We start from the raw sequence: 26,991 nt of genomic DNA, 5'->3' as shown, positions 1-26,991 counted from the left end.
ATGTCACAAAATCGACCCGGATTGTTCCCGACTTTGCGCATGGGTGGTAAGATATAGCAATCGCCTTTTTAATCGGGAGACAACTGACCGCGTCCAGAGGTCATCCGGGAGAAGGTCCAGGATGGACTGACTGGCGAATCCAAGGAGATCTCCTACACCCAGTGCAAGATCGTGGGCAATGGCTCCTTCGGTGTCGTGTTTCAGACCAAGATGGCTCCGAGCGGGGAAGATGCTGCCATCAAGAGAGTCCTCCAGGATAAGCGGTTCAAGGTAAATCGGCTTCTCTCACTCTGGAGACCTCTCTCTCTCTGTGTGTGTGTGTGTGTGTGTGTGTGTTGGACTAACCCCAGTCTCTCGTAGAACCGTGAGCTGCAGATCATGCGGATCGTGCGCCATCCTAACATCGTCGAACTCAAAGCCTTTTACTACTCCAATGGCGACAGGGTATGTGTCTCCTGGGTGTCCCGCCCGATCGTCTTCCCGTCCCCCGTTCCCCGTTCCCCGTGGGCTGACCGTGCCCCCGATTTCCCCCTCAAATAGAAAGATGAAGTCTACCTTAACCTCGTCCTCGAGTATGTGCCCGAGACCGTGTACCGCGCATCGCGTTACTTCAACAAACTCAAGACTACCATGCCCATGCTAGAGGTCAAGCTTTACATCTACCAACTGTTCCGGTCGCTGGCCTACATCCACTCACAGGGTATCTGCCACCGGGATATCAAGCCTCAGAACCTCCTTTTAGATCCCGCCACGGGTATCCTGAAGCTCTGCGATTTCGGATCCGCTAAGATTCTGATCGAAAACGAGCCCAACGTGTCATACATCTGCTCTCGCTACTACCGGGCGCCCGAATTAATCTTTGGCGCGACCAACTACACAACAAAGATTGGTGAATATCCCTTTGTCTGCCCAAAATCATATTGAGTTCTAACCATTACTGTCCTAGATGTTTGGTCCACTGGTTGTGTGATGGCGGAATTGATGCTTGGACAGCCCCTCTTCCCCGGTGAATCGGGCATTGACCAGCTGGTGGAAATCATCAAGGTTTTGGGCACCCCAACTCGAGAACAAATCCGCACCATGAACCCCAACTATATGGAGCACAAGTTCCCTCAAATCAAGCCCCATCCCTTCAACAAGGTATTTTCGACCCCCGTACCCCCGGTCCGTAATGGTGCTGACCGAACTAGGTTTTCCGTAAGGCGCCACCCGAGGCTATTGACCTCATCTCCGCCCTTCTGGAATACACCCCGACACAACGGTTGTCCGCGGTGGAAGCCATGTGCCACCCCTTCTTCGATGAGCTCCGCGACCCCAACACTCGGCTACCGGACTCGCGCCACCACAACAACCCCCCTAAGGATCTCCCTGCCCTTTTCGATTTCTCACAACATGGTACAATCTCCCCCCCTCCCTAGACACAACCCCCACTAATCCACCATCTAGAACTTTCGATTGCCCCTGAACTCAACGCCCAGATGATTCCCCCTCACGCTCGCCCAGCCCTCGAAGCTCGCGGCCTCGGCCTCGATACCTTCAAACCCCTTACCAAGGAGGAGATGCTTGCACACCTTGATTGAGTTGACCAGAGTGTGTCCTCCGCCCTCCGCGAGGGATACGTATGTTCGTTGTGCCGCCATCTGCACTTTGCGTGAGATTCGACCTGCCAACCAAGTTCCATGATCTCGGGTAAGCTCTGAATTGAGATTGCACTGCCTTGTCTTTTTTTTTTTTCGTCGGGGACTCGGTATGCCTCCGCCCCGGACATGGTGGATCCTTGGAACTGGAATGAGCAGGGAATGGTATGAAGTGGGAAAAGTGCATCCTTTAATGGCTGGGAAGCGGAAACCATGTTTCTTCGGGGTGGTAAAGGTTGATGGTTTTCACGCAATGGGAGGTCATGGCCTGGAGTTTATTTTGAGGTGTCTGAGACAGCTCTCGGGAGGAAAAAGTGATACCCTTTCTGTGCACGTCTGCCTTTGGGGGTCGGACACTGCATAGTTTCATCGGTCGAGGGGAAGAACCTCCAGACGCAGCAAGTCGATCTCGCCTCCGGAGGGGTGAATCTTCCCACAAATGCATCGGAGATCTTGAAGATTTCTTTGGATAAACGCACGTTTAGGGAGGACCCTTCTGTGGTCAATCTCTCGTCTTGCAGCGCTAGAATCCCCGTTCGTTCTTCCCTTTGCGTCCTTGCTTTCTTTTTTTTTTGTTCGCAATATCCTTGTATCAGATTCATCGGGCTCGGCTGGTTCCCCGGTCCTCCGACTTACCGGCCATGAGCTATATGTCATTCCAGTTCTCAAGCAGACGATTTTCTTTATGTTTTTGGGTAATGCGTAAAGAACCAATAGGATCTGAACGGTGTAATTGTCTAGTATGTGAGGTGGAATATATTCAATTCTCCTACATCGTCTAATACCTATGTAGTGAACTACTCCTAGTGTCGTTCGTTACATGTCTTGGGCGTTGAGATACTTCCCGCAGGGGCACCGGGTCCGGAACTTCAATTTCCCCTTCCGAGCTCCCCATTCACCTCAAGCTAGCTGTCACCCTCGTTTTCTACTTCCCCAGAATCACTGTCTCTACGATAGCAATCTGGTATTACACTGGCTCATTGAATTGGTTCCAGAACATAATGGCCGAAAACGACCGACGAAACCAGGGCTACAGGGGTGGGCGCAAACGTCGCTACAGAGGTGAGAACATGAATCTAAGCTTCCCAAACAACACGCTAACTTGGCTGTGATTCTTACAGATGATGATGACTTTGATCGCCGCCCCCAAAGACGCAGATATGAGGAGCCATTGTTCGTCCAGGTGCGACGGCAGTTGTTGACCATCGCGGAATCGGTACGCGCCTCGTTTTTTTTTCCGCCGCGCGCATTGCGCTCTACAAATGGTGGATATGAATTAACGCTTATGTCTCATTAATAGGCTGCTCGCAGAGCAGAAGATGATGTCCAGGGTATTGCGAAGACAGTCACGGATAACTACGACGACGAGGAGATCCGTCGCGACTTTGTCAACATCTCCCTTGATCTGTACGTGTCGGTGTACTCAATTCACTTCGGACTATTACTAACTTGGATATTTGCAGCGTGCTCGAACAACCCATGAAAATTCCTTTTATCGCCGGCACGGTCCTGGTCGCACATGGTCTCAAGCCTGAGCTTGGATCCGAGGTTTTGAGCAAGGCAGCTGAGGCCTTGCAGAAGTATCTCGATATTGGCGCATGGCGTGAAGTCAAGCTTCTTATTCGCTTCCTGGGTATTCTCCAGCCAGTCTATGAGGGTGATGGCATCTTCCCTCTTCTGGAAGAGCTGTTCGCTCGTGCAGTCGATCTTCAGACTGCCTCTTCGGAAGATGTAAGTTGGATTAATCGACCTGTGATGTGAACCTCGCCTAACAGCTTCTAGCTTCTTGGCCTTGAATTGGTAAAGATCATTCAGTTCACCATTCCTTATGTCATGCTGTCCCCCGCCACTGGCTTCGAGGCCCAGGCTTCCGCACTTCTGGAGAAGACCGACATTATTGCGTCTACGCCGCACGCCCTCGTCGACCTGGTGAACACATTCAGCCCCGAGGAGAATCAGGAGGCAGCTGGTCAAAGTGTTATCAGTTTGATGCAGACTCAACTTCAAGGGGAGGCCAACCGGGGCTGGGAGCTTAAGTGCCTCCCTCGTCCTTGGAACGATGTCCCTGACGCCGAGACGGATGAGCCCAAGTCTTTCGCGCCGGTGACCAAGGTTCCTCTCCCCACGATCACCGTGCCTAACCCTGTACCGAACGGCGCGCGTCCTCTCTTCCCAGAGGTCTACCTTTCGGTGTATGCCAACCAAGAAGTAGACACCGTTCCTGCGATCACAGACATCTCCTCTTCGCTTATTCGGGATGCACTGGTAGATACCATTAACCTCCTTGACTTCAACCGCGTTGCTACGGCCAAGTTCCTGATCGATATCGACTGCTATTTTACCTCTACCACATTCGTGAAGCGCGCCACGCCTTTCGACCGAATGCGCGAGCTCATCGGAGAGGTGCAGCCGTGGAAGCCCGAGGATGTGGCAGTGGATGCAGTCTTCTCGCAGCTATTCCAATTGCCGGCGTCGGAACACAAACTGGTCTACTATCACTCTGTTCTCACCGAGTGCTGCAAGATTGCCCCTGCAGCAATTGCGCCGAGTTTGGGTCGTGCAATCCGATTCTTGTATAACAGCCTGGAAACAATGGATTTGGAGCTTAGCAACCGTTTCCTGGACTGGTTCGCGCACCACTTAAGCAACTTTGGGTTTACATGGAAATGGAGCGAGTGGTAAGTCGACAATGTCAGCTTCTACACGGTGTAATCGGTCATTAACAATTTCACAGGGCCGACGATCTTGATCTGCCCTCCATTGATCCAAGAATGGCGTTCATCCATGGTGCTTTGGACAAGGAAATTCGGTTGAGCTTCGCTCAGCGAATTAAGGGAACTCTTCCTGATCCCTACCCCAAGTTGATCACAGCAGGCAAAGAGAAGGATACCCCCGAGTTCAAATATTCCTCTGAAAGTAAATTTCATTCGTGGCCCAAATGGCGGAAAACGTGACTAACTTGAACTTCCAGTGGCACCATATTCTAAAGAAGGACAAGAACTCATGCAGCTTATTCGGAAGAAGGCTAGCGACGAAGAAATCCAGCCCGTCATCACGGCCATTGAAGACCAGGCCAAAAGCCAGGGCGTTGACGACCCCAAGGTCCCCTCGACAGATGCATTCGTAACCTCACTCTGCTTCGTCGGGTCGAAATCGCTCTCTCACGTCCTGTCATGCATCGAACGGAGCAAAGACCGTCTTCTGGCCACCGGCGCGGAATCTCCACACGCCCGCTGCCAAATAATCACCTCCGTCATGGAGTACTGGGTCGATCAGCCTGGTATTGCTATCAACATCATCGACAAGCTGCTTAACTACACCATCCTCAGCCCGCTCTCCGTCCTCGAATGGGCCCTCTCCGAGTCTGTCGCGGCAGGAACCATCCTCGCAAAGCCCCACGTCTTTGAGATGATCTCCGCCACCGTCGGCAAGGTCACTAATCGCATGCGCCAGATCGTCGCCGCCCGCGTCCAACCCGGCCTCTACGAGCCCCAGCTTAGCGTCATCGACGAGACCCTCGCTCGTGAGCGCACAGACATGCAAGCCCTCTTCAAGTACATCGAGGACTCTATCGTCTCCATCGCCGCGGGAAGCAACGATGAGCTGATGGAGCGCGGTGATGGCAGCGGCACTCTCCCCGAGGACACCATCATCCGCCAATGGGGTCGTCGCTGGCTCCGCGTGTTCCGGAGAAAGGCTGCTGTCGAGGAATCCTTCATCTCCGATGCCTTGGCTAACGCCACTCCCCTTGGCACCCAGGCCCCGCCTGTTTCTGTGCGGGAGGGTGCTGCGGATGGAGATTTGGATATTGCCGATGCCGATGCGCAATAGAGCTGCCACAAATATGGATGCCATCTCGATGAGGTATTAGCTTATGCATGCTGCGTTCTCGCATTTGATCTCTTTGAACTTTTTCATTAAATGACTTATGTCCCGGAGAGCCTTTTCCTGCCTTTTTCTCTATTGCTCCTCTGTATTGTACACTCCAACTCCGAGTCTTTGAATGGCCGACAGAAATATGAAAATCTCTCTCCGATTATTCCAAATTAACCTTTCTCGATTCTTCTTGAGACGCGAGGAATATGCGGGTTGCCGATCTACACCACTGAAGTTGTACAAAACTTAAAAAAAAGAAAAGAAACACCCCAAGACCATGTTGATTCAACCGTACAACCCTAACACGGGGATATCCCAAGTTCAAAATACATATGAAAGTCTTCGTAAATCGTGTACATCTTGATAAACCCAAAGGAAAAGAGTATGAGAAAAAGAGTGAAATCCAACTAGAACTTGGACCCAGAAGACAATGAGATAGAACAATAACAAAAAGAGAATTAATTATGGAAGCCACATGGAAATCAGTAAGAAATAAGAACGGGGATATCAAAAAGGGGTCATCAGTAGATGAATACAAAGCAATATAAAAAGAAGAATGAAAAGAAATTCCGAGACCAAACCCAATCAATGCCCATGACCATGGCTATGGCCATGAACATGAACATGAGGCTTGCGCTCAATATAATAAGAATCCCCATCATCGCCATCACTGCTAGAAGTATTATAAACGGAGAAGCCATCCTCAAAGCTCCCACGGCGCATCTGCATCTGCAACTGCATCTTCGAAACGCCCTCCTCAGACTCAACAGACTGTATTCGATCCATGAGGACTCGATCCACGGGGGCACATCTACTCTTTGGGTCAGACCGTCTCGTCATTGAGATTCGCCGGTCCTTGCCACGGCCCTTGATGCCCTTGTTGCTATTTTTGTATAGCCCGGCGAAATATATCCACAGATCGCGATCTGCCGCGTTCATGTTCATCGGTCCGTTCTCGGCCATTTGCGAGAACCGGACCGTTAGATTGTGGAGTGTTGCTGCGTGGAATTTGTTCTGGTGTGACTGTTTTGGGGTAAGGGGTTGGTTAGCATGGATTGGTTTAAACGGTGGTGTTGTATGGAAGTGATAATGGGGGGTTATCATAAGGAGGACAAAAGCTTACCTTGAGGTTGCCTAACTGGGTGAACTGCTTGCCACATTCATCTAAACGGCAGTCAAACCGTTTAGATTGATCATGGGTGAGTCTATGAGCGCGGAGGTTGCCTCGCTGAGCGAATGGCTTGTGGCAGATGTCACATTGAAAGGGTTTTTCGCCGGTGTGTCGCCGCTGATGGGTCTAGGTTTTAGCGCACATGTCAGTGTCTGCCTCGTGCATCGCAATCGCCTGGCGCGGCAGCTGGTGGTGTGCTTACCTTGAGGTTGCCTTGCTGCGAGAAGCGCTGCCCGCATGAGGGCTCCTTGCATATCTGCCACATTCAAACTGGTTAGTTGCTATCTTAAACATTTGATTCAGTTTGGATAGACATATGACATGTGTACTCACAAATGGCTTGTCACCCGTGTGTGCCCTGATATGGATTTCTAGGTGTGTTTTCTGCGCGAAGCTTTTACCACAGCCTGGGATGGTGCAGTTGTACTTGCGCTTCCTCCGCGATGGCTGAGTTTCATTGGCAGGGTACCGCGGTGGCGTTGACGAGGCAATCGGGTAGGATCCGGGATAAGTCTGTGGTGCCGGGGGTGCCAGATGCTGGAGTGGTGGCAGCGATTGCTGGATCAGTAATGAAGCATGCTTGGCCTGAATTGCCTTCATCAGGACATCCACGTTGGTTGAGAAGGCGAGGTCAGTGGTGGTTTGCTTCGTCTCGTTTGTTGCCCCGACTGGTGAACTGTGGCTTCCAGTCGAGATATGCACCCGTGGACCATAGTCGGGAGTAGACTTGACTGTATGGCTGATGGCGTTCTTTGCCGGACGAATCTCTGGAAGAGACTGCAACGGTTGTGCCGTTGTGCGCAGTGGTTGCGGCTGTAACGGGTGCTGACTATGGACAAAGTATTGCTGATAGGGATTCGAGTGTGCATGTGTGTGACCCACGGAGTGACCGAAGCTGTAAGGCAAGCTACTTGAGGTCTGGTAATGCAGCGAGTATGATGCTGTTTGATGCGAATAGAAGGGAAAGTTCTGGCTCAGGGTCGAGTCCATCGAGCGTCTGTGTGCAAACGCACTCATGGCATGGCCAGGGAACTCGTAAGAGACGGGCTCTGAGGTCTCCATCTTGATCACTGTTTGAGGTCTTCCTCTCGGGATCTTTCAGAAAGGTAAGGATACCTTCTCCCTCCGGATCCCCAACGAGATACCAATGTATCTCAATGTATACCTGTCCTCGGGATGTGCTGTGGAGTTTTTTTTTCTGTATAGTCTTTGACTATGCTCTGAGACCCAATCCTCGGTGATATTTGGGTTCTGGCTGGCAACGAGTTCTCAGAAAGAAGCAAGGATGGGGAAAATAGACAAACCGGCCGGCCAAAGCGCAATCCGTTCTATAGATCTGGATGTATATATATGAGATAGAGAGAAAAGGAAATAGCAAATATATGCAGGTCATTCCATGAAAAGCGAGAAATATAATGATTGACAACTAGCGATGATCTTCCGCATCGACCGTGGCGCCTCCCGATCTAGATATACCTGCAATGGCGGGGGCGACAGGGGGAGGGGAGTCAGCCGGTGAAATAGTTGAAAAGCCCCATTTCGCTTGTATGACGTTTGGTAATTCGATTTAAAAAAATTGGGGAGAAAAGGGGGGGGAAGAAGGGCAGTTCAAGGCCAGAGATACATGCAACTGTGTATAGTGTGTCTGATTCGACGATCTCCGTGGGCCAGGGATCCTGCGCGATTGAGGCGACCTGACTCCACCGGAAAATAATAGAAAAAAAAAAAAAGAATTCCAATCAAAGGGACGAACTGGGGTTCCTGGGGTTTCGTGGAGCTTTTGGGAGCCCTAGAGAGCCCTGGCCCTGAAGCCCTGAAGCACTGGAGGTGCATTGCATGGTCCATGAAGATGCATTTTGGACGCATCAATTCCTGTACCACAAGGAATAGTAATTTCTCATTAGTCGTAATGTATTTTGATACATTCGGTGTGAAATGTGTGTCAGTCACACGAATATACTCGCAGCCGCGACTGGCGACGAAAGCCTTCAGCTCGTTCCCCTATACTTCTTCCATACTTCCTTCTCTGGATACTTCTGTAACTGATATTGCTGAAGAGACTGACATCTGTCAGACTCAAAATCTCAGAAAAAGAAAACACGCAAACTCATCGTGCTGTGCGTCTCCCCTCGAGGAGACGGGCCGGGCCTTTCAATGAATTCCCAAGTGGACCGTGATCGACCTGCAGTCGACATGTAGATTATTCAGTCGATCTCGGAGTCAGCAATCGCTCAATGGCTAGCTGGGCCGTAATTACGAGTACTAGGATGCGCCATCCCGATAGTCGCCAATAGTGTCCGATCTCAGCCCATCGAATATCCTAGTTAGCCGCCCAAGGCTTTGGAAAATTCAGGCTGATCTAAATCTCCTGAAGAGCCAATCAAATTGACCCTCTCCCATCTAGTGAGATCTGTCTCTGTCTCTCTTTCGAGCCAAGTGGGAGTCGATTGTGGCCCTTAATAGGAGGAATCAATCAGCACGGGCTTTGGTCTGGTGTCGATGTATTCCCCCTTAAACTGCGAATGGCTTGGCTCATGGGCCATGTCGATCATAGCCACTCGTGGTCTTAGCTCCATACTGGGGACGATCCGAGAAGTGACAGCCATGACCATCTGACACGAGTAACCCTGCACGTCCTGCATCGAGATGAGGTATCGGGACTTGTCGAGAATGGTTCCTGCAGGGATGCGACTAGTCCTCACGAACTACTTCCTGAATGGGCGAAGGCTAGACTATGCATACGCATTAAGCCTAGCTCGGTGCTTTGACGAGATTTGGATCAGCATGTCTCCGTAGGGGATGTAGGGGATTTGAGGTGTTTATTACCGAGCTTTTAACAAAATATTATTCGAAGTATTCGGAGTATTCCGTATTCCGTATTCCAAGTCTTTCGGAGTACAAAATGTCGGAGGCTCTGTGGTGATTCAGACGGACAGGGGTGTTGTTGGGATGAGATTCAGCTTTCCAGAATGTCCGTGTGACCACTGCCCTTTACATCTACAACATACATGACAATAGACCAGGTGTAAAGAATGGCAATTTTGAAATTGAAAAAGGGAATTCACGTATACACTAAAGCGCACAAAGTGTATAAAGTAAAGAATAGAAACAAAATTCTGCATAAATAAAGCCCACCAAAGCAAAAACATCATATTGCGCCCAAAGGATCAACCCTTTCATCGTCCAGTATACGCCGAGTATCTAGAAACCAAGTCAGCTTACGATCCTGAAACACACTCGGGACAACTCACCTCCAGATTCGTGCACGCATGTCTCCACTGCCGGTCGCGAACAGGTTGCCAGTAGGACTGGGTGCAACCGAGATGACTATTCGGAGTTAGAGAGTTCGAGATGACAATGCAAGCTAGGATTGTATGAAACTCACCAGAGTTCTTGTGGCCTTGAAGCATCATCTGGGCATTTCCAGTCACTGGGTCCCAGAATTGAACACCACGGTCCTTGGAACCACTCATCACCCAAGCACCGTCGGGTGTCAGGCACACACTGAGAACAAAGTCCTATATTGTAGTCAAAAGGTTAGCTTCTGCCTATCTCGCTCAAGTAATCTCAGATCTAACCTTGTGGCCCTCGAATGTACGAATACACTTGCCGCCCTTGACGGCACTGTGAGGGTGCATGCCCCGGGGAACGGTAAGCTCCCAGAGCTTGATAGTCTTGTCCAGACTGCCACTGACAAGGTCACGGCCATTGGGTGCAAACGCGACTGAGTAAACACTGTCCTTGTGGCCATCTGGGCTCTCTAGGCGTTCTACCAGGTATCCAGTTGTAGTGTCCCAAACACGCACGCTCTTGTCCAACGAGCCCGCGGCCACGTAACGGCCATCCGGAGACATGGCCACAGTAGTGACACCATCTTCAATGCTAAGGGTGTAGACAAGCTTGCCGTCGAGAATATCCCAAAGGCGCACGGTCTTATCTCCACTGCCAGAGGCGATAAATCGACCGTTGCCAGCAAAGTCCAAAGAGTAGATGTCCTGCTCGTGTCCACTGAAGATATGTTTGATGGTGCGCTGGTTGATATCCCAAACCTAGAGCCAATCGCATTCAGTTAGTAATCTTCCCACATAGCTGGTTCCATATAATCTCAAGACTTACCCGAATCTGCTTATCTTCAGCACCAGTCGCAAGATATTTGCCATCCGGACTGAAGCAAACGCTGCGAATGTATAAGTCGCCGTCCTTGTCGACGTTTTCATCCTGCAAGGTGGCCACATTTTGACCGGTGGTCACGTCGAAGATTTGAGCCGAGCGGTTACAGCCCGTAGCCAAGTATTTGCCATCACGGCTGAAGCGCACACAGCAAACGACGCTGTCGTGGTTCAAGTGATGTACCAGTTCCACATCGAGAACACGCTGGACCTCGGGGTTGAACACGGCGTACCAATCAGAACCCTCACGCTTCTGCGACGGAGGCAAATCATCGGGGTTCCAGTTCGCCAGCATATTTCCTGGACGTTCGGCTGTGCGGCCGAGAGGGGGGTTCGGAGGAGTCGGGCGAGGGATCTGAGGGGAAGCACGAGGATCCGGGTAGGCGATGTGCGTTTGCTGGGGGGTACCGGGGCCTGGGGGAACGCGACCACGGCCCTTACCGGGGCCTGGGGATGCAGTAGGAGGTGGAGGCGGCCCATAGCCTAGGAGATGAATCCAACAGGTCAGCAAACTGGGCGACAATTTTCATAAACACAACGACATACCGTTCACAGCAGCGCCAGCCGGATATCCTCCAAAGGAGCTCTGCTGGGGTTGCGGCGCGCCAGGCTGAGCGACCGAAGCAGGCTGTTGAAGGGGATGCTGGGGAGGCTGCTGATCCTGGGGAAGGGAAGGTGCAAGACCGGGGCCACTACCTGGTGGGTTGGTCATGATACCGCCAAACAGATTGCTGGGGCCGTGGCCCAAGGCAGGTGGGGGAGCCTGGGAAGGAGCTGTATGAGCCGCCGCGGGTCCGCCGATGTGGGAAGGGATAGATTGCACGCCACGGGACTCAAGTTCGTGTCGCAGCATTCGGATCTCAGCTTCGTAGCTAAAAAGGAAAAATGTAATGTCAGAAAGGGTTATTCAAGCTTTCAAGAAGGTAGAAGGGACGAACTCTTGCTTGATCTTGATCTGCGCCTGTTCCAGTTGATAGACCTTCTGACGGATCATCTCCATCTCCTGGAGCTGACCGGTCACTGCATGATCTGTCAGTTAGATAACACTTCAGCGAATGTCGGAAACCATGGAGCTGCAGTCATTGGGGGAAATGAGCTGCAGCTGCTTGTATGAAATGATTGGACAAGGGGGGAGAAGCTCAAGGCGCAAGTAGCCCGAGCATAGGGGAGGGGAAACAATATATTGGAAAGGAGAAGATAACATACACTGATGCTCGAATTCACCGGTGTTTCGCGACTGGCTCTCAAACTCCTGGCGCAGTTGATCCAACAACTCCGTCAGACGGGAGTTGGGAGCGGGCACCATCCCGCGATGAGCGTTGTACATGGTGGAGGATATTTTTTTCTTTCTGTCTTTCACAAGTCGGAGAGGGACGAAAGCGACGTTCGGACGGCAGGTCTAGGTCAGCGAATAGGATCGCAACCAAGTTTTCGACCTGGACTCAATGATCTTGATCACCGAGGCTTCAATGCTTGGTGGATAGCACCACGCAGCTAGCCACAGCGATAGTGGGCGATACGATATAAGCTGGAAGATGAGAATGGGGGTGTAGCGGTAAGAGGGGTGGAAGAGGCTGGCAGCTGACACTTTAAAACGGGAAGGTTTGAGTTTGGGGGGAAAGGCGGCAGTGGTTGACGCGTGAAGCGAGGCCATAGCCGAGAAGCGCAGCGGGTCTTACCGTAGGCTACTTTTTAACCTTGTATATAATACTACTCCTATAACAAGAAAGAAAATGCTAAAGCAGATAACAATTAGATGAGTACTTTTATACTATACAGAGATGAAACCAAAAGATCTAGTTTTAGTTTTGGATCTAAAGTACTTTTGTATAGGGCTAAATACGTTCATTTATCCATATCCATGAGGTCCAGATCGTGAGGTTCGCATAAAACTGATATTATTCCAGATACCTGGAATACCAGGGAATACTTGGATCTACACCCGCCGGTGCGGGCAGTGGAGGTACCTCTGAGTACGGGAAGCCGAAGTGGAACTGGTCCGTGCAGTACCAATTCAGTACTGCAGCTACTGTATGTATTGTAATTTTGACTTATCATGTGTTGATTGCCTGATAAGCCACAAAGTGTCTTCAGGCATCAAGGCATCAACTGTGGCAAACCAGGGGTTCTTTTAAAGTTTCCTCTCTTTTTCTTAGTACAACGCAGACCATGAAGGTATAGTTATGAAGTGATAGGAGTGAATTTAGAGGATTCGTATAGAAACTAATATAAAATAAACTACTATATACTATAACCCCATCCACTCATAAGATAACCATATCATTAACCCGCATCAGACCATCCCCCCTGGATCAATTGGCTTATTAAGAAAAGGTGGCATCGCAACGGCTGTGGCGGTTCCGCGCTGGTATGACTACTTTGTTATTCGCTGCGAATCTCCTTTTTCTTGTTCCTTCAAGTACTCCTCCTTCTTCCGTTTCTCCCTCCCCCTCCCCTCAACCCTATCTGTGCCCTCAATCATGGATATCATTCTGGAATTATGGGACACCTTTATTGGTGATCGCCTCTATTCGACACTCCTCCCCGCCTCGTTATCTTCGTCCGTCTCGTTGCCGGCATTCGTCAATGCGGCCGCGAACACTTCAATGGCCCTTTTTGGTCCAGAACCTTTTGTCTATGAACAGGCTACACAGATGATTTACCTGGAACCTTCGAAATATGCATACCTGAGTGCTTGGCCCAGGAACAACATTTACCGTCAATTTACAAGCTTTTTCCTGATCACTTGGTAAGTTGGTAATGCGCCAATCCTTTCAAATCGCTGCCTTTTCCGTGTCGGTACAATGTACTAACATCCAATTAGGCTGTTTGGACTGCTCGTCTACTTCTTGGTTGCAACACTTTCATTCATCTTTATCTGGGACAAGACAACCTACAATCACCCCAAATTCCTCAAGAACCAGATTGGTCTGGAAATCAGACAGGCCATGGCCGCAATGCCCCCAATGTCCCTGTTGACAGCTCCTTTCTTCGTTCTTGAGGTTCGCGGATACGCTAAACTCTACGACACCACCGCCGACGAACCCTTCCCGTACTACAGTCTCATCCAAATCCCATTCTTCATCTGCTTTACCGATTTTTTCATCTACTGGATCCACCGCGGCCTGCACCACCCCCGTGTCTACAAGACCCTGCACAAGCCTCACCACAAGTGGATCATGCCGAGCCCTTATGCTTCACACGCCTTCCACCCGCTCGATGGTTGGTCCCAAAGTGTTCCGTACCACGTCTTCCCCTTCATCTTCCCCCTGCAGAAGATCGCCTACGTCTTCCTGTTCGGCTTCATCAATCTCTGGACCGTCTTCATTCATGACGGCGAGTACGTCGCCAACAGCCCCATCGTGAACGGTGCTGCCTGCCACACCATGCACCACTTATACTTCAACTACAACTACGGACAGTTTACCACTCTATGGGACCGCCTAGGTGGCAGCTACCGCAAGCCCAACGAGGAGCTTTTCCGTAGAGAGACGAAGATGGGCGATAAGGAGTGGAAGCGCCAAGCCAAGGAGATGGAGTCGATCCTCAAGGATGTCGAGGGCGAAGACGATCGCAGCTACTCCTCCGACAAAAAGAAGAATCTTTAAAATGACGGCGCTAAATCACATTCTTCACGACTTCACAATGCCTACTTGGTTCTAGACTACAGGGATCAATCGAGGGCCACTACAGACTTTTCGATAGACGGGCTGTATTCTTCACCTGTGTTTTGGGTTTGGAATTTTGGATCTCCCCGTTGGTTTTCGTGCCATTTTTACGCTAATTCAAGTACATTAATTCGCCTTTTGCATCTCTTATCTGTTTTAATACTCCCAAAACTGACCAGCACTCTTGGCTTGCTGGTCCACGGGTAGTCTACCCTATTCTGTATATAATGTTCTTTTTTCTTCTTCTTTTCTTCTTTATTTTTTCCATGGGTGATACAAATGCACTTGGTTAGTTCTCTCTGTACATTCTTCTACGTGTTCGCAAATTTATGTGATTATATTAAGACCGAAACAGATTCGTATGTATGATACTTTTATAAACAAGAAATACCCGACCAGTTCAAAGTTACATAATTGGAATTAATATTGAGAATCATAATATACAAGTTCCGTCTCCATCAAGTACTCCAGCCCCTGGTCTTCCCGAGACAAACAGTATGATCGCTGCCACCTGTGCAGGCCTTTTGATGATGATCTGACATAGGGGAAAAGGCTCCTCTCCTCTAATGGATCGAGAATTATGGACACGTGCGCTACCGGAGAGTCCGTATGATGACACCTCGTGATCCGTCAGTCTCATGAAACCCATTATCAGCCAGATCCTGCTCTCGGCTCGGCCAGACCTCCGCCCTGGACTGCCCAGATTCAGCAGAAGCAAGTCGCTTGTGAAGAGCAACCACTCGATTAGCCTGGTGAGAATCCCCACACTCCAGCACCGTGAGCTTGGCCTTCAACTTCAATGCTAGGGTAAGAATGCGGTGGTAGAAGATATCCTCGGGCATGCAGTCTTCCATCCTGGAGCCCAAGTATGGAGGCACAAGTGCCAGCTTGGGCTCAAAGCGCCGTACACTGCGTGCAGTGGTACCGTTGCGGAACTCCGTTTGGGATATGTAGGGCGGGTTGGAGATTAATAGATCACATTCACTTTCTTGGTCGGGTGATGAGATGTCCAATGCTCCGAAATTGGGGAGTTGTGTTTGGAGTATTGACTCGATGGACGGGACTGAATTGTCACTGTTATGTCCGAGGACATCGGCGCGATAGAAGTGAATGTCTGTCCCTGCACGGGGTGCCAACTGGCCCAATTGCAGGTTATGCTCGAGATTCTCTCGGGCTAGGTCTAAGGCCGTAGGACTGATGTCCACTCCTGTTATCTCTAGCTCCTGGAAATGAGGAGAAAGTAAGGCGTGCAGAAGAAGTGGTATACACCCTGTTCCAGTGCAAAGGTCAATGACGCGCAAAGGTCTCGCCTGGTTAGGAGACTTGGACTTGTCATTATGGCCCAGGGCCATTTGACGGACCAAGTTAGCTGCTTGGTACGTATACGATTCAGTTTCTGGCCTACGAAAGCTTGTTAGTAAGAGTATCAATTTTTAAAGAATCTGATAGGCAGACCTTGGGATCAGAACACCTCTTCGGCAAAGAATCTCCAAGTCACCGAATGGTTGATCTCCAAGAATATATTGGAGAGGATATCCTCTAGATCGCATGCGACACATAGATCTCAATCGGCTTCTCCATCCTGCCTTTGATGAAAGAGACTGGCTATCGCGAACTGCCCGCTCGCGTAGCCAACGAAGTTCATTGCGAGCCGAATCGATTGTGCGACATTCCTTGAGGAGTATAGGCAGAAGATTATTTTCCCGTTGGGCTTTTATAATGACAGAAAAGGGGATTCGGGGCATTCTGGGAATTCGGGGCATTCTGGGAATTCGGGGAGGTGGTCAGTCGAGGAACGTTGGTGCCAAGGGATTCCCATGCCAAGATATTTACAAATTTATATACGAATTCATAGAGATCTATAAGATTTAAAACTAAGGACTGTAAATATACGTCAGTTGACCATACCAGTTTCGGTCATTTACATTAGAGAAGGACTCGGTTGCTTTTGCTTTGATGTCTTCTTCATCCCTAGGGATGTGGTCCTTAAGGATGGTGTTAGGCTATTGTTGATCTGCGTGGTGTCGAAGTGTTTTATTGTGAATGTGTAGAGAATTCACTTTCTGTATGGTGATAGATAGGTGAAGCGGATGATTAAAATCTATAAAATGAGATGCCGTATAAAAATAACCTAATAACCAATACTAAATATGTTTATGCGTAAATGATGAAGAAGATATTTCATACATATAGAAGGCCTTCATGTCCATGTGCGTCAGGACTCAGCAGCCTGTAGGCTAGTCTTAAGAGAGCTGGGAGAAGTGAATATAGCTATAAGGATATGTATACAGACAGTTTTCCACATGCACATCGCTATATTTAGATCAAAAATAGGTGCTTTCTATTTCATAACACGTAAGAACTCGATAATTGAGAGTACGGACAATAGTTTTAGGTATAGCCTTTCCAAACCCCAAATACACCATATTATGCGAGACATATACATAAGAAGAAAATTAACTGATCAGCCGAATGAGCCCTAACGGTCTTAGAAGGCCAGAAGAGCTCCCACGCCGACAAGGCCGACAGCCATGTGTTTCGGCATAGCAGTCGCCCTAGGAATGGCCATATTCCCAGTGACAGAGGAGGTGCCGGAAAGGCCGGTCTCTCCATGCGGTGCTCCGATTCGAGCAGCGGTGCCACCAACCGACGCGGTAGTCACTGGGTTCGATACTGCAGTTGCACCAGGGACGGAATCAGTGCCAGTCCCGATTTCCAAAACATCATTCTCGGTGGTGTTGAAGTTGGTGTTGGCGAGGGAGATCTCATTATTGGCGAGATCGTATACCACATAGGCGCTGCGAAGGAAGGTATCTCCCAGAACTGCCGTGCTGGTCCCCGCGGGAACAATACCGAAAACGCAGGCCCGTTTGCCGTTCCGGAAATAGAGATCGCCAACATCGATGATCATCTCTTTGATTTCCACGCTGATCGTCGGGGATGAGAATGTGTAACCGAGGGTGATGTTCTTATCTGCCATACTGCATTCAACATAGCCAATGCCACTGTCCGACTCGTAGGAGACACTGAGATCATTGTAGATATCCTGAACCAGGGCGTCCGGAAGGTATGTAAGAGAGCTTCCCGAATCCAGCAACACGCCCGCAGGAAGGGCACTGGAAGAATAGGTATTTTTGCCGGAGGAATTGGTGAGGGAAACTCCAGTTAGCGCAATGATGAACTCCGAATACTGTCCGTGGACCTTCTGGACGGGAACTGTTTGCAGGGTGCCGTGGTATTTCTTAGTGTTGACTCCACCAAACAAAATCGAGCCTGTACTCGCATCCAGATCGTTCAGCCAGAGACTGTAGGCATTTGATTGGATTACTCCTTTGCTGACCATTGCCTTGGGCAGGTTGGCATAAGCCGAGTCTCCATTTCTGCCAACCTGAACTTCATTCGTAGTATATCCTATACCCAGCACACCCTCTGTATACAGACATCCATGTTAGCTCTGTGGTAATCAGCGTTATATCCGACTGAAATCACTTACCCGAAGAGCCAGAGGTAAACCCAAGGCCAAACTGGAAGTCTTTAATAGTTGTGCCTCCAATGGTAAGGGTGTCGGTGACATAGTCTCCGGCAGCGCCGGATCCATCGGCATAGGTGATATTGAAGTCCGAATTCACGAATGAATATGAAGAGGAAGAGCTCGAGTTGTAAGTACCAGATTCAGCGCAGGCGTCTTTGCTGGCTGCACAGAGAGTCGAATTCGGCGTATTGCACCACAAATCACTACTTCCAGTGTCGAGAACCAGGCGTACACTCTGCTCCGGAGTACCCAGTGTAATATTACAGAAGTATAAAGTTTCCTAGGCAGACACATTAGCAGTTGCGTAAGAATTATATATACCTATAAATAGATATCATGTGTACCTCATTGTCCAATGCCTGACTGACGGTCGAACGTTTCCTCCTTGCTTGATCTCTAGCGACGGGGTCGAGAATATCCTTTCGTTGAATATCCATTTGCACCACGGCGGGGTTATCTCTTCGATGGAGGGTTAAACCCCAGACTGGCAGCGCCAGGCCAGTGACCAATAAGACCCAAGCATTTTTCATGATAGCGTCGATCGTCCTCCCCGAATTCCGCAAGTAAGGGACGAGCTATTCGATTTTTTTGAACTTCAGAGATGACGTCCTAGGTGGGGGTGGTTTTGAATAGAGTAGCAAGCCAAGAGGAAAGTTGAAGCAAAAGAGAGGTAAAGAGGGAAAAAAGAAGAAACGGGGGGGAAGTTGATATCTTTCCACAAATGACTATGGAGTTACCTAGTCGGCTCCAGCCGGATTCTAAGGTGGATCATACGTACAATAGATGTATCTTATATATTTAGATCTTTCCTGTTCTTCTCGAAGATGAACGGGTCAGGCGGGAACTCCATAGTGCTGTCGTCACCAAGCATAAGTACAACGTAAGTGTAAACGACTTTGTATACATATAGATGTAGTTGATCTAACATCTAACATAATTCAAGTCTTTAACCTTTGATTCCTAAATTCAACAAATCATGACTCGGTACTTTTTCGCGTACGTACGCGATATACGTGGTGGAGGCGATGACGCGGTGGACTCCACTTTCAGCCCCCTTTGGGCTCTAACGGACATGACTCTTATACTTACATATTGTACCTCTCACTACCTTCATTAATATTGAAAAGCCGAAACAGCCTTCTCGCCACTTACAGACCCATCGCATCCCGGATTTGCTGCATGGTCACCCGACTGTTGGCTCGCGCTGCTTCGGCGCCCTCCTTAGCCACCGACTCCAAGTACCCAGTCCGATCATCCATGATCGTAATATACCGATCCCGGATTTCCTGCAGATGATAGATGATTCGATCTGCAACGTGTTCCTTGAATGATCGAAGACTTGCGTTGTGGAACTCAGCCGCAATATCCTCGCATGATACACCCTCCAGGTGGCTTAGGATTTCGATGAGATTAGACACCCCAGGCCGACAGATCGGGTCGTAGGTGATGCTTGCCTCCGAGTCCGTCAGGGCTACCTTGACTTTCTTGCGGATCTCGGCCGGTGAGTCGGTAAGAATGATCCGGGATTTCCCATCGGCGTGCGATTTGGACATCTTTGACGTGGGTTCCTTAAGGGACATCACTCGCTTTGCGGGGGCTGGTCAAGTTAATGTTTCGTTCTGTTCGTTCTGTTCCTTCGGGTAACTGTTATCTTACATATCAATGCCTCTGGTATAGGGAAGATGGGCCCATAGAGGTGGTTGAAGCTATTCGCAGTGTATCTGGAAAACTCCAGGTGCTGTCTTTGGTCTTCTCCAACCGGAACATGAGTCGCTCTTAATGATCATTAGCAAAGAACGGCCAATGTAGACGAGGAACATACTTGTGCAAAAGAATATCGGCTGCTTGTAGTACTGGATAGGAGAAAAGACCAAGTCGCAGCTGTGCCCGTGCCGTTGAATCATCAAGCGTGGCGTCGTCTGGCAGCTGTAGCTTACTCTGGAGAGTGTCAATAAGATGCTCTTTCTGTATAAATTACAGGGCCGCTCACCTTCCACTGTGTCATACGCGACAGATACCCCATGGAAGCCACCGTGCTGAGAATCCACATCAACTCGGTATGTGCTGGCACCTGATGAATGTCAGTATAAAATCCCGATTGTCCCTAGCAGCCGACAGCTATAAGACGAGAACCTACCCCGGACTGGTAGAATATTGTAGAGCGCTTAGGATCAAGGCCCACAGCAAGCAATGTTGCAAAGGCCTCCTTCCTCCATTTCTTCAATTGGGCTGGGTCTTGCGGTACTGTCAATGCATGTAGATCAACAATGGAGAAAAATAGCTTGGTTCCTTCGGTTGCATCTTGTTGGAGCTTCACCCATTGATGCAAAGCTCCTAGATAATTGCCCAAATGAGGCACACCAGTTGGTTGGATCCCAGAAAATATAACGGGCTCTTGCGCTGGCGGCGTAATGCTTGAGCTGTTCCATCGATGGCATCTCCTTGGAAGAAGGGAGAGCCCGCTTGGACGGATATGGAGATGTTTTGCACGCAACGACCTCGGCGAGGCAAATTCATGACGCATCGCGTTAGCAGACATCTCCAACAAACGCTAAATCGGTGCGAGAATGGAAAGTTTTAGGTGCAATTGCTTCGGACTGCCGTAGTCCCCAATAACCCCCGAAAAACGCGAAACGCGAAATTTATCACGTGATCAACATCGTACAATGTGTCGGCATTGTCTACATCCATAATATTCAAATTTCGCATATTATACGCGAGCAGTAACACGTCTATTGGGGATCAGTTGTGGCGAGTAACATTCGTTCAGTATATAGAAGCTTCCTTTCATCTGGGCTTAAATGAGAATAGTAAAACAGTAAAATACATATGGCCTAGATCAAGAAGGCTTTTGAATATAATGGAAACAGCGCCTGCAGCAAAGACAGCAAGTCCGGATGTTCACGGGTATACAAGTTCAACAGTAGATCGCCATTCCATCTATAGACGCTTGCGCTCGGCGAATCGCTCATTGTTCAAAGTATCGAATATCGTGCCCGGGGCCGAGTTGTCCTTCCGCTGACCGAATTGCGCGAGCTCGGGACGAAGAGCTTCTTCCACCTCGGCAACAGAAGCGTCCATGGCCTTACCAGCATCTAGTATAGAGGATTAGTACTCTGCTCATAGAAGACGCCAGCCAGGCGAAAAAGGAAAGAAAAAAAGTGTAACCCATACCGAGACTGTCATGTTCCCAAACGTTTGCCTTCATACCCACTCCATAAAACGCATGCTTCCGGAGGAATGCAAGCCATGCCTGCACCGCTTGTGGGTTTCCATCCTTGATCTGAACCAGTCGACGGAGGGTGATTCGTTCAAAGTTCTCCTGGCTCTTTTTGTGCACGAAGTTACTTCTGGGTACGGTCCAGCGTTCGACGATGCGAGGGAGAGGCACAGGCCCGGACACGGGAAGGTTGAGGTAGTACGCGGCACGGATGGCAAAATCCGTGAAGAACTCCACGTTACGGACGCTGTATGATCGCAATTGAAGGTCGCAGACTGGGAGGCCGTACTCCACCTTCCTCCGCAAAGGCCTTAGGTATATGGCTTGCACGCTGCGTGGAAGTCGGTTCTCCTCACCGAATGCTCCTAACCGTTCAGACCTAACCGAACTGTGAGCAGTGATCTTTGATCTATTTCGACTCCGAGCCAATTGCCTTGGATACTGACCATTCTTTCACTTTAGGCTCGGTAATTTGCTCGGCTTCCGTCGGTCTGCAATGTCTCAATTAGCAACAAAGCCGACAAAGCCGAATCATCCTAGATTTAAAGGGTATCTTACGTTACTGGAGCAATCGATGCAGGGGCGGTAGCGGCGGGGGTAGCGGCGGGAGTCGCGACGGGCGTAGCGTCAGGTGTAGCGGCAGGTGTAGGGGTCACAGGAGCAGCTTCTGCAGGAGCGGCTGCGGCAGGTGTCGATGTTGGGTCTTGAACGGGTGTCTTCTCTTGCTCCGGCGGAGTTGGTTGGGTTGGGAATGATAGAGAGCGGAATGGCACAGGCACCTTCCAAGGAGCTGTTAGCGTCGAAATTGTGAGTTAAACAAAATAAGAACGTACCCTGAGGCGCTTGCTCACTCCAATTAAGGAGCGCGATGTGTATGAGAACATTGTTAATCGTGATTTTGAGGAAGATCCGTTGTTGTTAGCGGATGGGTTTTTTCGGGGAGCGAGTCCAGGGCGGTGAGTGGGGAACTTGGATATAGAGAAAGGGACCGAGACCACTCCGTACAACGGACGGTGATAACTATATCTCCTTAGTTATACTATTATACGATTGATGTATTGATATAACAACAGCAAAAGATGATATACTAGTTCGTAAGGATTTATAATTGACCTGATTATAGTCAAATTGAGGTTGTGCGACCAATTCCCCATGTTACCGTATATAGTTATAGATAGATGTGTTCTCTTGTAGGTGATCATCTCTCTTCTGGCTTTTAGATAGGATATTCCATTCAATGGGCTCAATGTTAGTACATTCGACATGGCTAATGTAGTAAATATCCCCCGAGGCTGCTTATCTCAAATCCTCTCCAGTATGAATCCGATCATTGGCACCCCCGCCAAACTAGCGACCTGGGCAATGGAACCATGTGACTCCGCACTTGGAAACATCGCTTTCTTTCGCTCATCCGATTTCTCACTTTGTATATACTCTACTTCTTTGGCGGTATACGACACTGGATTCTGCAAAAATGACAAAGATAGACCTATCCTCGTTCCAGCGGGCAAACGAAGCGGTTTCTTATCTCAGAGCCAAGTTGCCAGAGACCTTGCAAAAGCCTCAGGTCGCAATTGTATGTGGCTCAGGACTAGGAGGGCTTGCAGATACCATTCAACCCGAGTCACGGATTGAATTCGACTATGCATCCATCCCTCATTTCCCTCGCTCAACAGGTCGGTCACGTTCTTCGTCCTCAGGGAAGAGTTTCTAACATTCCGCAGTCGTTGGTCACGCTGGAAAGCTGGTTTTCGGTCTTCTCGGCCAAAAAATCCCTGCGGTGTTGATGGTTGGCCGTGCCCAGTCAGCTTAAGCCCTCATTCTGCTTGTAATATCACAACTGACCTTGGCCTAGTTACTATGAGGGGCACTCGATTGATCAGGTGGCATTCCCAATTCGAGTGTTCAAGCGGTTGCAAGTGGATACGGTTGTCTGTATGTTCTACATTACCCTTAATAATATGAAGACTGACGTTACAGAACAACGAGAATTAATGTTGTTTGGTAGTGACCAATGCGGCCGGAGGTTTGAACTCTGAGTATGCTGTGGGGGATATTGTTCTATTGAATGATGTAAGAGAGACCGTCAAATCCTTTGAGCGGAGTTATTCTAACACCGGGTTACAGCATATCTTCCTCGCAGGTTTGGCAGGAACTCATCCATTGAGAGGACCCAATGAAGAAGAATTTGGAGTGCGGTTCCCACCCCTGTCTGACGCCTATGACCTTGATCTCCGTCGCCATGTGCATCAGTCATGGAAGAAAGTCATATCACCGGAAAGCAAGAGAAAGTTGCACGAGGGTGTATATGCATTCTGCGGAGGTCCCACGTAAGTCGACACAACACAATTTTTTTCGAATCCGATTCTGATAGCACCCAAGTTACGAGACAAGAGCCGAGAGCCGCATGCTTCGAATGCTTGGTGCCGACGTGGTTGGAATGTCCACAGTACCGGAGATTGTCACTGCCAGACATTGTGGTCTACGAGTGCTTGCATTCAGTTTAGTCACTAACAAGGCCGTCTTGTCTCCTGTGCCTCGGGGAGATGATGACTTGCTTCAGAATAAAGCAGCAGGAGAACTGAGCGCTCTTCTGGAAGAGGGCATGGCAGGACACGAAGAGGTTCTTGAAGCTGGCCGCGCGGCAGCCATTGACATGCAGGTAAGATCGTTGCATCAATCCTTGGAAGACGATGAAATTAACATCGATCCAGAAACTGGTTGTCGAAACCCTTGTAGATGTCTTTGATCAAGTGTAAGACTGGGCTTGACACAGATGAATGCATATGATGATCTCAGACCGTGACGATCTGGGGTCCAGCTTATTAGGACCCTAGCAGAGGCAATTTCGTTGAGGTGTCGGCCACGGCCAATATGGTGTTGTTGTTGTTGTTGCCATTCAAGGCATAATTGACGCAAGTAGATACCGAAATCTCACTTGTTTTTCCGGGTTCTCTTTGCCTTCAGGTCCTTGTAGAAGGACTTCTTTCCACTTGATTTGCTGGCTTGAATGTCCCTATATTTAGACTCAAAGCGCTTGGTGCCACGCTCGAGTGCCAATGTTTCCTCAACGAAGTTCTTCTTGCGGTCCTTCTTGGTGATACGGTTGCTGAAGAACTCTGTAGGGCCCTCGATGATGGTTCCGACCTGGGAATATTCTGGTGGTTTGGCCTTGCCATTTTCCTTCTTGTAGTGACGCTTGGGATCAAGCACAGAACGCATCCGAATGAGCTGCAGATCTCTCTTAAGCTCTGAGGTCATTTCTGTCTTTGGGAGGTTGAACCACTCAGGTCCAGCAGTAGGCTTGTCCTATCAAGGTGAGGGTTGTTAGCAAATAGCCACACATGTCGCACACCGAGAAAATATAGAAATTATGATGAATGCTCAGAGTAACTATGAATAAAAGGCTCTCATTGGTGCAGCACAGCCCAAGACGGGCTGGTTACGCTGCATCAAGCGCTTCGCGTTGGGAATATTTTCCTCATAGCAAAAAAAAAAGAAAGGAAAGTAAGCAAGGACGAGATTGACTCACGGTGTTCGCTTTCTTGATCTCAACAGTGCGAAGAGAATTAGCCAACTCCTTCTGCTTTTGATCGGTGATCTTTGCAGCATCGACAGTAGCAACATCATCTCCCTGGACAATGTATGATTCCAGCGAGGACCCAGGTGACAATTTCGGGATCCTAGGAGGAGGTTAGCCTAGATCCTAGCACGTTGGTCTTCAAATTTCCATACCTAAGAGATGCCAGATCATCAATCTGGGTGCTTGGCGCATTGAGGCCTTTTAGTCGAGTCTCTGCCTCTAGAAGCAACTGCTGAATCTGATCATCGGTCAGGTCTTCCTGAACATCCGTCACACATGTTGAGTCAGCCATCCCTGGTGAATAGGAGGACAAAAGCTCAAGAGGTTTAAGGTGAGTGGAGAGAATTTATATTTTTTTCTTAGGTTTGCTTGCTGCTTCCCGGGGCCGGACAAACGTTTATGAGAAATTTCTGCTTAGTGCGAGAGTGGAGTTGGGATCATGTGACAGCACTACTTCTTTCCAAGGTACAGTTACAAGTACGTCAGCCGTTTCCGAGCGAAGGGTCAAGTACTGCTACTTATGCGCGTTGTACTCCCCGAATAGTACAGCTCATGTATTGAAACATTCACCTATCAGAGCTATTTGTCTAAATATTCTTCCCAGCTCTGGAGATTATATACATTGCAATAGAGTAAAACAATGCTTTACAACAATTGAACTATTTTAAATTAGACCTGGTTAGATGCAATGAGAAACCCATATTACTATCTTGGATATAAACCCCCTATATCACATCCATACATTGTATAGGTATTATACAACATCGAGCTCGGAGGGGTGGCCCCGAGGAACGTCAGACAGCTGAACACCTCTAGCTTAGCACACAACGCGCCTTGACCTGGAACACAACAAGCTTCATATAGTCTGTGACTGTAACACTCATCCGATTATCGATTCTATATCGCGTTCATTCGTTCTTTGTTCTTAGATCCTCCACCCCGCCTCGCCGTATCTCACACCTGGTCGCGTCGCATCCTCTCGGTCCCGCCCGATACACCCCAGAGTCCCATATAGCTCAACCCCAAAGCAAGCATGGAGCAATCTCCTCAAGGCTCTGCGCAGCAGGGCAGACAACAGCCGCAGCCGATTTATGATGTTAGAAATGGGGGTCATTATGGTAAGTTCCAAGTTTGTCATTGCGCCAAAGCTACGCGCCAAAACCTCGCACCGAGGTCCGTTAAAGGGCTATTCTGCTGGTTTAGTTGCTACCTCTTGGCTACGCAATCGATTCAAATGGAAGCTGACAACATCCATCATTTATAGGTGCTAGCGCAGCGGTATGTCCATCGCGGTGAGCCACGCGGGTCTTACCACCTTCACTCTACGATGATCATGCGGAATATCTTGAGTAGCAACTAATCAAGTTGGGTAAAAATAGCTCTCAGCGCAAGGTTATGCGCCAGTCGCCGAGTTGTACACTGGTACCTGGGCCAACGTAAGCTCCTGAGATGACCAGACAAATATCGAGCTCTGATACTCACCTGAACTAGGTAAACCAAGGCCTTCAAGGAACTGCACGTGATATCTTGACGACCTACTGGCAACATGTCATCAACCATCTGGAGTCAGACAACCATGACTACAAAATCCACCAGTTGCCATTGGCCCGTATCAAGAAGGTGATGAAGGCGGACCCGGAGGTCAAGATGATCTCTGCAGAGGCGCCCATCTTATTTGCTAAGGGTTGTGATATTTTTATCACCGAGCTGACTATGCGTGCCTGGATTCACGCCGAGGACAATAAGCGTCGTACCCTCCAGCGATCCGATATTGCTGCCGCTCTGTCCAAATCCGACATGTTTGACTTCCTGATTGATATAGTTCCCCGCGAAGAGGCGACCTCTCATGCCAAGCGGTCGAGCCAGACTGCCGGTACCGCCTCAGGACCTTCTGCTGCCCCCGGTCAGCTTCCCCCTGCCCCGCATGGGGTTCAACAGCACCAACATATGGGCCCTGCCGACTATGCCCTTGGCCAGCACGGTATGCCTCAGGAACAGGAGTACCGCCCGCAACCTGGCATGTACCCCGGAGCTGTTCAAGACCCAGGTGCGGCATATGGTCAGCCTCAATCCCAAATGTTCGAGGGGATGTACGCCTACCCGCATCTCCCTCCCCAGCAGGTATAGTTGTATAT

At 49.4% G+C, this 26,991-nt stretch overlaps 12 protein-coding genes across 12 annotated transcripts; 5 read left to right on the top strand and 7 right to left on the bottom strand.

Annotated features, from left to right (window-relative positions):
- Positions 1-1,644, top strand: N7518_009375 (GSK family serine/threonine-protein kinase; the record flags this gene model as incomplete). Its single annotated transcript, XM_057190301.1, has 7 exons — positions 1-46; positions 98-270; positions 361-444; positions 541-889; positions 947-1,140; positions 1,191-1,395; positions 1,447-1,644. The coding sequence occupies 7 exons, from the start codon at positions 1-3 to the stop codon at positions 1,578-1,580; spliced, it is 1,185 nt and encodes a 394-aa protein (XP_057037957.1). The 3' UTR covers positions 1,581-1,644.
- Positions 1,645-2,633: 989 nt separating this feature from the next.
- On the top strand, positions 2,634-5,468 carry N7518_009374 (NCBP1 family protein; the record flags this gene model as incomplete). Its single annotated transcript, XM_057190300.1, has 7 exons — positions 2,634-2,699; positions 2,759-2,853; positions 2,938-3,044; positions 3,101-3,368; positions 3,420-4,315; positions 4,372-4,553; positions 4,609-5,468. The coding sequence occupies exons 1-7, from the start codon at positions 2,639-2,641 to the stop codon at positions 5,466-5,468; spliced, it is 2,469 nt and encodes an 822-aa protein (XP_057037956.1). The 5' UTR covers positions 2,634-2,638.
- A 630-nt stretch (positions 5,469-6,098) lies between these two features.
- Positions 6,099-7,746, bottom strand: N7518_009373 (C2H2-type zinc finger protein; the record flags this gene model as incomplete). The annotated part of the gene is made up of 4 exons (XM_057190299.1): positions 6,099-6,536; positions 6,637-6,810; positions 6,887-6,940; positions 7,018-7,746. 4 exons carry the CDS (start codon positions 7,744-7,746, stop codon positions 6,099-6,101), a joined length of 1,395 nt encoding a protein of 464 aa, XP_057037955.1.
- A 2,114-nt stretch (positions 7,747-9,860) lies between these two features.
- On the bottom strand, positions 9,861-12,180 carry rcoA (uncharacterized protein; the record flags this gene model as incomplete). The annotated part of the gene is made up of 8 exons (XM_057190298.1): positions 9,861-9,885; positions 9,936-10,011; positions 10,070-10,202; positions 10,263-10,733; positions 10,801-11,336; positions 11,400-11,725; positions 11,792-11,873; positions 12,060-12,180. 8 exons carry the CDS (start codon positions 12,178-12,180, stop codon positions 9,861-9,863), a joined length of 1,770 nt encoding a protein of 589 aa, XP_057037954.1.
- A 1,153-nt stretch (positions 12,181-13,333) lies between these two features.
- N7518_009371 (sterol desaturase family protein) lies at positions 13,334-14,461 on the top strand (the record flags this gene model as incomplete). Its single annotated transcript, XM_057190297.1, has 2 exons — positions 13,334-13,602; positions 13,678-14,461. The coding sequence occupies 2 exons, from the start codon at positions 13,334-13,336 to the stop codon at positions 14,459-14,461; spliced, it is 1,053 nt and encodes a 350-aa protein (XP_057037953.1).
- Positions 14,462-15,114: 653 nt separating this feature from the next.
- On the bottom strand, positions 15,115-15,873 carry N7518_009370 (uncharacterized protein; the record flags this gene model as incomplete). The annotated part of the gene is made up of 1 exon (XM_057190296.1): positions 15,115-15,873. The coding sequence occupies one exon, from the start codon at positions 15,871-15,873 to the stop codon at positions 15,115-15,117; it is 759 nt and encodes a 252-aa protein (XP_057037952.1).
- Positions 15,874-17,009: 1,136 nt separating this feature from the next.
- N7518_009369 (pepsin-like aspartic protease) lies at positions 17,010-18,583 on the bottom strand (the record flags this gene model as incomplete). Its single annotated transcript, XM_057190295.1, has 3 exons — positions 17,010-17,950; positions 18,015-18,333; positions 18,398-18,583. The coding sequence occupies 3 exons, from the start codon at positions 18,581-18,583 to the stop codon at positions 17,010-17,012; spliced, it is 1,446 nt and encodes a 481-aa protein (XP_057037951.1).
- Positions 18,584-19,201: 618 nt separating this feature from the next.
- N7518_009368 (tryptophan--tRNA ligase MSW1) lies at positions 19,202-20,577 on the bottom strand (the record flags this gene model as incomplete). The annotated part of the gene is made up of 5 exons (XM_057190294.1): positions 19,202-19,650; positions 19,710-19,828; positions 19,876-19,991; positions 20,044-20,124; positions 20,191-20,577. 5 exons carry the CDS (start codon positions 20,575-20,577, stop codon positions 19,202-19,204), a joined length of 1,152 nt encoding a protein of 383 aa, XP_057037950.1.
- Positions 20,578-20,993: 416 nt separating this feature from the next.
- N7518_009367 (mitochondrial 37S ribosomal protein uS10m) lies at positions 20,994-22,157 on the bottom strand (the record flags this gene model as incomplete). The annotated part of the gene is made up of 5 exons (XM_057190293.1): positions 20,994-21,148; positions 21,228-21,652; positions 21,720-21,764; positions 21,832-22,052; positions 22,107-22,157. The coding sequence occupies 5 exons, from the start codon at positions 22,155-22,157 to the stop codon at positions 20,994-20,996; spliced, it is 897 nt and encodes a 298-aa protein (XP_057037949.1).
- Positions 22,158-22,747: 590 nt separating this feature from the next.
- Positions 22,748-24,032, top strand: N7518_009366 (purine-nucleoside phosphorylase; the record flags this gene model as incomplete). The annotated part of the gene is made up of 7 exons (XM_057190292.1): positions 22,748-22,949; positions 22,998-23,076; positions 23,129-23,208; positions 23,282-23,346; positions 23,401-23,603; positions 23,656-23,935; positions 23,988-24,032. 7 exons carry the CDS (start codon positions 22,748-22,750, stop codon positions 24,030-24,032), a joined length of 954 nt encoding a protein of 317 aa, XP_057037948.1.
- A 175-nt stretch (positions 24,033-24,207) lies between these two features.
- On the bottom strand, positions 24,208-25,148 carry N7518_009365 (Fcf2 domain-containing protein; the record flags this gene model as incomplete). The annotated part of the gene is made up of 3 exons (XM_057190291.1): positions 24,208-24,582; positions 24,806-24,956; positions 25,009-25,148. 3 exons carry the CDS (start codon positions 25,146-25,148, stop codon positions 24,208-24,210), a joined length of 666 nt encoding a protein of 221 aa, XP_057037947.1.
- Positions 25,149-25,889: 741 nt separating this feature from the next.
- hapE (CCAAT-binding factor complex subunit HapE) lies at positions 25,890-26,983 on the top strand (the record flags this gene model as incomplete). Its single annotated transcript, XM_057190290.1, has 4 exons — positions 25,890-25,974; positions 26,121-26,134; positions 26,236-26,292; positions 26,348-26,983. The coding sequence occupies 4 exons, from the start codon at positions 25,890-25,892 to the stop codon at positions 26,981-26,983; spliced, it is 792 nt and encodes a 263-aa protein (XP_057037946.1).
- Between the last annotated feature and the right edge of the window lie 8 nt (positions 26,984-26,991).

This window comes from Penicillium psychrosexuale (genome assembly GCF_028828465.1).
Source record: "Penicillium psychrosexuale strain IBT 29551 chromosome Unknown utg000005l, whole genome shotgun sequence".
NCBI classification, from domain to species: Eukaryota; Fungi; Ascomycota; class Eurotiomycetes; order Eurotiales; family Aspergillaceae; genus Penicillium; species Penicillium psychrosexuale.
The sequence above is the reverse complement of the archived record's forward strand: the minus strand, read 5'-3'. Positions and strand labels throughout refer to the sequence as shown.